At 34.5% G+C, this 12,330-nt stretch overlaps 1 protein-coding gene across 1 annotated transcript; it reads right to left on the bottom strand.

Annotated features, from left to right (window-relative positions):
• Nucleotides 1-9,905: 9,905 nt before the first annotated feature.
• LOC137385802 (myomodulin neuropeptides 1-like) lies at nt 9,906-10,532 on the bottom strand. Its single transcript, XM_068072366.1, has one exon. It carries the CDS (start codon nt 10,530-10,532, stop codon nt 9,906-9,908), a length of 627 nt encoding a protein of 208 aa, XP_067928467.1.
• Between the last annotated feature and the right edge of the window lie 1,798 nt (nt 10,533-12,330).

The following is a 12,330-nucleotide window of genomic DNA, read 5'->3' on the forward strand; positions in this document are numbered from 1 at the left end:
AACAGAAACTGATAGTGAGTCAGGTTATGCTTTTTCTCAAATAGCGCATGAAGTGGAGCCTCTGTAATCAAAGTAAATCCCATGTTCTTAGTTCTCTCAAGCCTGATTCCCATATGGAACACGGGACCCTGGCGGTAATCTCGCACAGCAAAACACTTGCGGCGCTAGGCTGATCACATAAAAATGGCCGCTAGTGATACCATCTCAAACGTGCTGATCTTCACCTGTACAGTACATTTTGGGAAGTTTTGCTTGCGGCTTTTCGCGAATGTTGAACAGCGCTGAACTCATGAGTTGACTACCTGCAGTACTCTGCGATACTAGGCGGTACTCGGCACGTAGGTTCACATTTCACCGCTGATAGCCCTGTGGTGCTGCCGCTGGTGCTTGCGGCATATATGGGAACCAGGCTTAAGTAGAACCATGACTCTACAGATGGTATCTAATCTTGCTTTATCCTCCTGCCTAGAAAATGAGACACTGGAAATGGATGTTGCAACAATTGAGGATAAGAGATTGATTCATGACATGCTCAACCTAGTAGATCTGTACGTGCATCTAGCTATATATATAGTTCATATAAATACAATTCAGGGCGATGAATGGTGGAAAGAACAAAGACACATAAAATCCTTTTACACTGAACTCGTGGCATAGACATTCTCTTGGCAAAGACATTTCCTTGCCGGCAATGTGTAAAAGTACACGTGGCCTGACGGATCGGCAAGTTTCCAGAGTACACATGACCTCATAACACAAAAACAAGGTCGGGCAGCAACATTGATCAACAACTGCACCGAGTGCCTTTGAACTTTACCTGCACTCTCCAAGTAAAAAACAAGCTGTGATTGCAATAGGGTCGGAATAGCCAAAGTTTCTAGGTTAGTAATCTTATTTTTAACGAATAGGATGAATGTAGATAAATACCTGTTTCACAGCTACTGCTGGTTATATATTTTATTACATAAAAATACCGTAAAGGAAGTTGAAACAAATTCATTCTTAAAGGGAAACCGAACGCAATTGACTGATGAAGGCCAACTTTTACCCTATTTGTTTTCTGCAATTTACTGCGTTTAACAAAATATAAATTATTCTTTACAACAGATAAATACTCAGAATAATACTTTAAAAACAAAAAATGCCCCTGCATTCACATATAACTGAGTACGGAGTCTTTTTTCAACTGCAAATTTTGCAAAAATCGTATAGATAACGCTATTGCGAAAATGAGTGTAAAACGGACTCGCCACTGGGAACACTGATTCTCAATCAATCATCCAATCACGAGATTCGCGATTATCTAATGTGATGGAGACCGCACGTCCCCAGCAAATGTGACAACCCGAAAACAAGTGCACATATAGAACACGTTCTATGATCATCATCGCTAATACGTATCGCTAAAAAATTTCAACTATAATTTATTTCTATCATTATTTTATTACGATCACAATGCAAAGGCTAAAAGACTCACTGTTAAAACAACTACTCCTTGCTCGTCTATGGGTACCTTGGAAGAAAAACCCGAAAAGTTCTTCCTTCATGCATTTTTCCTACATAATGTTGCCTGATCCAAATGGGAGTTATGTAGGCTTCAAAAATGTAGAATCAGAAGATGATCAGAATGACTCAGATGAAGCGGAGCTTTTTATTATGGATGAAGGAAATTAATGTAAGTTCAGTTGTGAGTTGAGAAAAATATAGTTTTCAGAAATATTTTAACTGAATCTGAGAGCATCTTTACTTAGCTGATGTTCATGTCTTGTACAGTGAATAAGTGATTTTAACAAAATAATACAACTAGAAATTCCCCTGTCATACAGCCCACAACCAAAGTGATAATGGAAAAAAAGTACTGCTGGTTGAGAAATGCAATATTAGCAGTCAAATGGAACTGCAGTGCAATAGGAGAACTGCAATGGTAGCTGCAATGGTAGCTGTAATGTACTGGGTGTTATTCACAATGTTTCCATGATACGCAGTGCTTCGGAGTTGCGCCCTCTCCGAATCATGGAAACGGCGTCTTCGCACTGAAATCACTGCGCACTGATCAGTGTGAAGCCAGTACAAATTTGCAGCAAGGAAACAGCGATTGCGCAGTGGCTGCGCATAGCTCTCATGCCGTGGAGACGGATTCTTCGAGAGCCATAAACTAGTACAAATGTTATCCCGTTCATTTTGTTTTTTCTATTCTTCCGATCTTCTTTCACCTAAATTTAATTATGGTCTGCACCCACGAGGATGATGAGGTGATTACTTTCCTAAACTTTGTTATTGATGCCAACACTTTTCGAAAAAAAGTGGCAAGTCCTAAATTAACGTTTAAATAATATATTACTTAAAATATACTTATTAAAAATTTAAAATATATTACTTAGTAAAAATTGTGTTAAGGTTTGTAAAACCTTGTGAATGTGTATTGTAAATGAAAGTATAATGATGACAGAAGCATAAAAAGACCGTTTCTGACGTTCGGTATCCATGATCGATTCAATTTCTCCATCAGGCGATTCGGTTTATACAATTTCTCTTCCCTGGCTAGTTTGCTGAAAACCACTGCGCAGCATGGAAACGTACAATCCCCTCGACTTCGGAGGAGCTGCATCGCAGTTCTGTGCACCATGGAAACATAGTGAATATGTACAACAAACAGCAATAATGAAAGGAAAAGATTATATGTTTATATCTCTCCCCTGCAATAGGAGAAATGCAATATTAGAGGTAAAATGGCAAGCTGTTGTGTAATATACACAGGCTGGGGGGCTGTGTATCATTGGTCATAGCAACCAATATCAAGAAGTGATATTTATCTAGATTTCTGTGTTTATATCTAAAAAATTATGCTGAATTTAAAAATTTAAACAGATTTCAGCTGGTTGTCATAGAAATAGATGTATATCTATAAAAAAATGTAGGCCTATTACTTAATTTTGCAGATATTAAAAATGGCTTGGCAGTACCGCGACATTGGGCACAGCCGCAGTATCATCAACAAAATCTTTAAAAAAATTATAACAGTAATTTATTGCACCCCATCGATCACTATATACTTTGATCTTGTAAATTCGAATGATTATTCTTATAACTAAATCTCATAATAATCTTATAAAATCGAATGATTATTCTTACAATTAAATATTGTAATAATCTTATAAGAATCGTTAGAAAAATATCATCGTCATTTCCTTTACTTTCACTGCTTTGGACATCAGTTGGAATACCAAAGTACTCATTATAAGTGTCCAAAATGTCAGAGTCCGGTAGAATCGGCAAAAAAGAAACGATTACTTTTCAGTACTTCTACGTTAATTACAGAAACCTTCAGCAATTGAACAATGCCATAGACTGGTGAAATGTGCATATTTTTCTCGTGAAATGCGCACGACTTAATGGTACTACTCTCTGTCGCACGACCTTATCGACATTTTGTTGGCCGGTCTTAATTTTGATTAAAAAAGGCTTGTCAAGTTTTTATTGCGATTTTAGGCCAAATTAATCTGTCTATTTATGTATAATCTGGTCAGATGGGAAAGATTTAGGATAGTGCCTACAAATTTCAAAGACTTGGTAACATATTCAAATAGGTTTACATGTGTTTTGTATCGTTATTATACTTAAACGACTCCATTGAAAAATGGTTAATTTTGTTGATGAGATTTCGGTACAAGGGTTTGCAATGGTGTTAATGAATAATTTTCGTGAGTTGTGTGCACATATGCATTTATCATAAATCTCTCAAACAATCGCTTCGCTTGGGCTTGGTCGTGGGGTGATAATGTATGGTTTGATGAATAATTATATTTCAATCATTTGACTTGCGCCATAACATAAAAACACCACATCTAACAGCTTACTTTACATAAATCTAAATCATGTTATACAAAGAACAGTATAATATTTATACTTTGAATAGCCTGTTATATTAATTTTATCAAAAATATACCTCATATAAAACTAAGGATTGGGTATAACTTTTATGTCAATCTTGACCTGTGCATTTCTATTGCTTTCTACCATCTGTTGGTGTAAGATGTTTTGAAAGTGGAGCTGCTCTGTCCTACAATTCATATATTCCCACGAGCAAACGAGCGGAGCGAAGTGTGGGAGTTTTTATGATAAATGCATGTGCACACAACTTACGAAAATTATTCATCAACAATGAGACGAACCCTCGTCAAGAAATTTCATCAACAAATTTAAGCATCGTTTTGTAAAGTCGTTCAAGAATAATAACGATACAAAACACATTTAAACCAATGTTGAATATGTTACCGAGTCTTTGTAAACCGTCGGTATTATCTTTAAACTTACCCATCTGATCGGATTATACACAAATAGACAGATTAATTTGGACGAAAATTGCTACAAAACGCTTGAAAAGCTCGGTTTAATAAAAGTTAAGACCGAAAATTGAAACGCCAATAAAGCCGTGCGACAGATAGTAGAACTATTTAGCAGTGCGCATTTCATGAGAAAACCGTGCTCATTTCATCAGTCTATGGCATTTTTTACTTGTAATCGAATTTATTCGAAGGTTTCTGTAATAAACGTAGACTGTTTGAGGCGTAGACCGATTTACAGGTACGAAATTGTGGTACACAGTTTATCAGCCTGTGTTTTTGTCCAATCACCGAAGGTTTCATTATTTAAAACGTTAACCGAAATTCTTTACAACTTATGTACAAGCTAGGGCTGAACTACAACGCCCCTTCTTGACGAGAACATTTTTTATTTTGCTACAGTTTTATACGCGTGAATGCTCCTACTCGCTTTCTGTTAAAGATCGCTTATCAAAACCATTCTACATTCAACGCAACCAACTTTCAAACTGTGTATAGTACACAGTAGCTTGCCATTTTACTTCTAATTTTGCATTTCAGAGTTATAATAAACATATTTCTTTATTGTTGTTGAATTACATACATTACAGTAAATTAGGCCTACAGCTTTATAACACTTTTATAACAGCTTTTATTTTGCTGCAGTTTGCAGAAATCTTCGAGACGCGTGAACGCTCATAGGTTTTCTATTATTGCTGTATTACTATATTAACAATATTGGTTATTTTAATAATATCAGTGCATTTTACTTATAATATTGGCCAACATTGCATTTCTCCTATTGCAAGGGAGAGATATAAACATGTAATATTTTCCTTTCATTGTTGTTGTTTGTCATGACCAAACACTTTTTAAATAAATTTTCTAAAAACCTATATAAATACCATAACTTCTCGATATTGCTACCTATGACGTTTTGAAATGTAAAGCAAAATTGTGTATTGGTTTTCTAGTATTACTATATTAATAAAATTGATTATTCTAAGAATATCAGTGCATTTTACTTCTAATATTGGCCAATATTGCATTTCTCCTATTGCAGGGGGAAAATATAAACATCTTTTCCGTTCATTATTGCTGTTTGTTGTATATAATAACACCCACACCCAGTACATTACAGCTACCATTGCAGTTATCCTATTGCACTGCAGTGCCATTTGACTGCTAATATTGCATTTCTCAACCATCAGTACCCTTTCTTTTTTCCAATATCACTTTGGTCGTGGGCTGTATGACAGTGAAATTTCTAGTTATATTTATTCACAATATAACTATTATCTACATTACATGCAGAGCAACTAAAAGTATACCAAACCGGTTGAAATTTTTTGTGTGTTACACCATCATCATACGAATTTCAGAATGTCGCACAGTACAGGGTAACTTAAGACTGCATGGTGACTGTATGTTCATGCATTATTCTACAGACTGTATGACAGTGACTAATTGAACCAACATCTTGGCGCAAAAATGTGCTTTTATTACATTGCAGTTTAGGTATGACTTACTGCAGGTACTTTTGGAGTTGATCCCATAGATTTCTTACAGATAATCTTTAAAAGCTCTCTTCGAAATTCAAACGTCTTTTCAGCATATACATTTCTTGTGCGAAAGCCTTTAGCTTCTTTAAAGTAATATACCCTCATCTTCAGTTCCCCGTCGCTATCTTTAATAAATAATTTATAATAATTAAAATTTTATGCCAGTTATCAATTTTGTTATGACAATTTCTGCCTAAATTTATCTTTAATGTTGTTCAAGCTGTAAAAGTGGTATCCTTGCTGAAGAGTAGTATAATCCATAATTTTACTGTAGATACAGCTTACCAGTCAGAACTTCTCTTCTCACATTCGAGTCGTAATCTATCACTGCTAGTTTGAATCTCGTAAAATATCCTGGGAGATCAAAGTCTATTCGCTTTGGTGCATAACTTAATATCAGGCTGTGGAGGTTTTCTAAAGCACCAGTGTGTTGACCATGGTTCAATGTGTTTAGCAGTCTCGCTTGCCCTAACGCATCGCAAAGGACTTTGTGCCCTGCACTTTCTGGAATTAACCATTTCACCTTTCCATTTCTCTGTAAACATATCAAATTATTCATTGTTATTTTTCAATATATTATAAGTCTGCAAAGTTTTTGTTTATTCAATTATCAACCAGCTGCAGAATATTTATCATTTGTACAATCTCTGTTTAGTATTATGCAATAAATGACTACATCTTCTTATATCACAAACCAAAGACACTGTAAGTGAAATATAAAATATTATATTACACATTTGCCTGTGCTTTGTTATTTCTGAATATATTATTAGATTCAACATAGAGCTTTCGTGCCAACATTGGGTGTAAATAAAATATTTTTTTATCACTCACGGATCAATTGGTTAATGAGAGCAATGGATGAATTTGTCGTGTCCTGGAAAGCTCCTATGAATATTAGTGACATGGTATCTTAGGCTAAATACCATCTCAACCAATAGCTCAACATTGCCTTTACATTGAACCGCAGAATACCACACATGGTTCTTTATTTCCTTTATCCAAGGGAGCAACTCTTTGTGATCTTTGCGCATACATGCTCTAGTCAGATTTTTGGCCAGATTCTTGGTCCAATGCCATGCATCCTATCAAAAAATTACAAATAAATACCACTATAGTTAATATGTTTGAATTGCTTCTAAACCATTACCTACAGTGTCACCACCACTACCACAAGCACTATCACCATAACCGCTATCTACCACCATCACCAACACACTAACACTACACATAGTTAAATAGTTATACCTGATTGTAAGTATAGGCTAATCAAGCGATCTGTAAAGCCTAGGCCTATATTAGTAATGGTAGCATGAATATAAAATAGTAATGCAATCCAATTTTCATGATTATATTAGTCATGTATTTTATGAACAATTAGGGCATTTCTGACAATCCAGACCGAACAGAAAATTTAAATTCCCTGACTAACTTTTACTCAGTTAGTCGTTATTTCAAGTGAATCAGGTTAAAATCAAATGTATGAAACTCAGCCTGAGTCTCATTGTCACCCAATCATATTAAATCATTGCTTTGTACTCATGTACAGTACTAAATACTTCTAATTATTGTATTTATTAATTTATAGGATAAAACAAGTATATTTGTTATTAATATTTATTTAAAATTATTTATAAATTAAATAAGTATTACAAGTAAATTAAATAAATTTTTACCCTTAATCTTGTAGTTGTTCCAAATTTATTTAAATAAAGCTGGCTCTCATGGAAGTGCCTAATGCACGCAACCGCACTAGCAGGTAGTCTGCGAAAAGTTGAATCGGCACACACTTTGCCTTAGACAGCCCCCAACCGGTTAAAAACACTCTCTTACAAAATTAGGTTACGATTAGGATCAGGTTAATCACAACATGTTATAAATTGTTTGCACATGAAAAGCATGGTTAGTGATGATTTTATGATGAGATAAGATTGGCAAAACATTCCTGGCCGAGTGCATAAAGATTTTTTGCTTTACGTTTTAGGAATAACAAGCAAGGCCTTGATAGACAAGGCCAGTCCTGCATGCCTAATAGCTATCTAGCTAATAGCTTTACTTGTTTACAGGTAAAGCTTGGGGTGTTTCTCCCCCCCCCCCCAGTTATTCTGGGAGCCGAACACCATTACACCTAGCATTGACAACAGTGCATGTCAAAATGAGTGGCATATTAATATCAAAATGAGAGTATTTCAGTAAATTCAAAATTCGATGGTATGGATGGAAAATTTGTGTATTTTTTGTTATAAATTGCTAAGAAACCTAAAAATGTTGCGGCGTATAATTTTTCTAACATTGCTCACCTAAATTTGAAACTTGGTACTAACTGCATTTAGTTACTGCCTTACATGATAGCTGGTCTGTTTGCTAGAAACCAGCATGCCTCCGTGGTTACATTTATAGAAAACAACGAGTTATCAGTTTATCAGAAATGAGACGCCTTACGAGACGAGACGCCATTATGGAACCAATCAATCAGTCAACCATTCAGGTTCACTCATGTGACACTAATGATGAGAGCATTAGATATATCAGATATTTTCTCAAAACCTTTTTATATTATAATGCGCAAATGCTATTTATTCGTAAAAAATAAATTGTGTTGACAGATTCCAAACTCTATGCTATACGGTATCAAAAACACATTTATTGTATAGCTAAAAACCCTAAATGCTTGAAAATAATAAAAATATGAGCCATTATCATAAAATACCATATTTATTTATACATTGCAAAAAATCAATTAACTATTAATAATTATCATTAATTCATTATCTATTCAAGATTTAATCAATTAAATATTCATTCTGTTCAAATGAAATGACTTGTATATTATATTATAGTATAGGCCTATTATATTATAGTATATTACATTATAGTATTGTATATTATGGTGTCGTGGTAGAGCTCATTAGCTGCTTTTCATTTAGACTCTTTAAGCTATTAATAATGTCTGTCAAGATGATTCGCTCAAGTCATGTCAAGATGCTCAAGTACAATAACTGCTCATCTACTCAAATGTGACTTGACTAGAAATAGCACTCAAAAGAAAATGAGCTGTGATGTTAATATTTTGCCAAGTTTTCTCAAAATCATCGCTCCCTACATGAAACTATACTCGATCTTTTGTCAGCTATGAGTAGCTTATAAAAAATTTAGAGAGGCAACCTTGTTATTGGACATTTTCCCATGAATATGGAAAACATTGGCAGGCATGTTAGCTGAAAAGCTATGTGAACTTTTGTCAGATCGTGATGTTATTGGGAAGGAACACAAAACAATTATTAAAAGATCAAAAAGCACTAAATATAAGGAAATCCTGAGTGACTTAAGGAGAAGGTGTCCCAATCTGTTGATGTACTTGATATCGATGTTGTTCTTGGCAATAGCTACATACATGGAGCAGCCAAGGTGCATATCGCAGCTTAATCTTTGTGAGCTGCATAAAGATGAGGAAGGGCGACTGTCACACCCGTGACAAAGGAAGGTTCTCAATTGTCAGTATGTAGCATACCTGTCATTCATGATATATTATCTGCGCCTCAGTTGCTAATAAACTAATTTGTAAAAAATTGCTACATTTTTTATATTAGTAGCAAGAGATTGGATGTTTGGCCAATGATGACAGCGATCCGCTTAACGAGTTTAATGAGAGTACGTGACAAGTTATTAGGCTTTGTTTGGACCAACCATTAGCCAGGGTCTACAAAATCGGTAAATATGTCAAACGCTTGAAATTAGATTTTTTGCATACTACTGAGTCGTTATCGGGAACTCAGGATCTCAGACAATACGAACGAATCGTACAAATCGCTATCCATAGTCGCTCAGCTATTTGCATTAAAATGCAAATAAGTTTACTTAAATTTTGAAAAGTGTCATATGATTTAAATTTTAAATCATGTGACACTCCAACACTTGATTCCATTTGATGGGTCGCTTTTCGTTGATGCAAAAATTGGCTGCAGCAGTTCAATTGGTCTTCAGAGTTATGTTCACAACATTTAAATTAAATTGAATAAATTTAAACCCGGCATCTTATTTTGCCCTTCTTGATGACACGTGTTGTAGATTTGCCCTTCTTGATGACACGTGTTGTAGATTTGCCCTTCTTGATGACACGTGTTGTAGATTTGCCCTTCTTGATGACACGTGTTGTAGATTTGCCCTTCTTGATGACACGTGTTGTAGATTTGCCCTTCTTGATGACACGTGTTGTAGATTTGCCCTTCTTGATGACACGTGTTGTAGATTTGCCCTTCTTGATGACATGTGTTATAGATTTGCTCTTCTTGATGACATGTGTTGTAGATTTGCCCTTCTTGATGACATGTGTTGTAGATTTGCCCTTCTTGATGACATGTGTTGTAGATTTGCTCTTCTTGATGACACGTGTTGTAAATTTGCCCTTCTTGATGACATGTGTTGTAGATTTGCCCTTCTTGATGACATGTGTTGTAGATTTGCCCTTCTTGATGACATGTGTTGTAGATTTGCTCTTCTTGATGACACGTGTTGTAGATTTGCCCTTCTTGATGACACGTGTTGTAGATTTGCCCTTCTTGATGACATGTGTTGTAGATTTGCTCTTCTTGATGACATGTGTTGTAGATTTGCCCTTCTTGATGACATGTGTTGGGGATTTGCCCATCTTGATGAAACGTGTTGTAGATTTGCCCTTCTTGATGACATGTGTTGTAGATTTGCTCGCTGATTTGGTACTTGTTTACTGTGCAGTAAATTGCTGAAGATGTTATACATTCCAAAAGAATGTATAACGACTTAAAACAGAATAATTATACATTTAGTAGTTTGATATTAAGAGTTGTTTACTCTTCTTTTTAACATTTTCAACAGTAAACGAGCAAATAATCAATAGTTTAGTATTTTTTGGTACAACTGTTTTTGATACATTTACTTCTCGTTCACTGAACCAGTTCTGTTAACCCGTTAACAAGAATTCAGTGTAAATATATAGGGTTTAACAGTGCAATAAAAAGAGTCATCTGGTCTTTTTAGTACATCAATAAAAAAAGAAAAAGAAGATAACATTGTATCTGCTCGAGCGCTTGTTCAAGCCAAAGTTCTATAGATTTAACAATTCTAATCTATGGCTGGCAAATTTGCCTAGTAACAAGCCACAAAAACACCTTTATTACCTAAATTCTTTTATAAATTCATTTTTAAAACTAAGTCTAAAAACAAATAAGATAATGTTCAATTTAGAGATGTTTTGGTCTTGGCAAAACAGTTCAACTAAATTTGATTTGTCCATCTGCTTACAAATGCACATTTTTTGCTAATGATTGGCTTTCCGTGATAACATCTACACATGCATGTACATACATGTGCATGTGAGTACAGAGAGCTAATTTAACACAGGTAGAGTTATCATCTCATCATAACAAATTGCTAGACAACTTCAGCCATGTTATAGCGAAGCTAATTTTTAACAGGAACTATTGCACCCGCCATTATATAACTTATTTTTGCCAATAAGTACCAAATATGATTTTGTAAATTAGTAAGTTATATAAGAGAAATAACAAGTATTTACAGTAAGAATGATCCCACGACCAAACGAGCGGATGCGAAGTTAGGGAGTTTTTATGATAAATGCATGTGCACACAACTTACGAAAATTATTCATCAACAATGAACCCTTGTTTGAAAATTTCATCAACAAATTTAACCATCGTTTTGTAGATTAGTTAAAGTATAATAACGATACAAAACACATATAGGCCTATTTAAATATGTTACCAAGTCTTTGTAAATTATCGAAATTCTCTTAAAACTTACCCATCTGATTGGATTATACACAAATAGACAGATTTATTAAGACAAAAATTGTCACAAAACACTTGATAAGCTTGGTTTAATAAAAGTTAAAACCAGAAATTGAAACGGCAGTCGACAGATAATAGAACGATCAAATCGTGCGCATTTCGCGAAAAAATAACGTGCACTTTTCACCAGTCTATAGCATTGTCGAATTGCCGAAGGTTTCGGCAATTAACATAGGAGTGTACAGAAATCGTTTCATTTTTGCCAATTTCAATTTTTTTATTTTCTTATGAGATTATTACAATAATTAATTATAAGTTTGGATGACTACAGAACAATGACTACGTAGTACAGATTTTCTAAAAATCGATATAAATATCACAACTTCGTGATATTGATAGCTAAGACGTTTTGAAATGTAAACAAAATTGTGCATTGGTTTTATATTATTACTATATTAATAATATTGCTTATTCTAATAATATCAGCGCATTTTACTTCTAATATTGGCCAATATTGCATTTCTCTTTTTGCAGGAGGAGAGATATAAACATATAATCTTTTCCTTTTATATTGCTATTTGTTGTATATAATGACACCCACACCCAGTACATTACAGCTACCATTGCAGTTATCCTATTTGATTGCTAATACTGCATTTC

The sequence above is a fragment of the Watersipora subatra genome, chromosome 1 (genome assembly GCF_963576615.1).
Source record: "Watersipora subatra chromosome 1, tzWatSuba1.1, whole genome shotgun sequence".
Taxonomy (NCBI): Eukaryota; Metazoa; Bryozoa; class Gymnolaemata; order Cheilostomatida; family Watersiporidae; genus Watersipora; species Watersipora subatra.

What these genes read in the sequence shown, in the direction of transcription:
- LOC137385802 (XM_068072366.1), bottom strand. Translation starts at nt 10,532, where the DNA reads ATGGGCAAATCCCCAACACATGTCATCAAGAAGGGCAAATCTACAACA.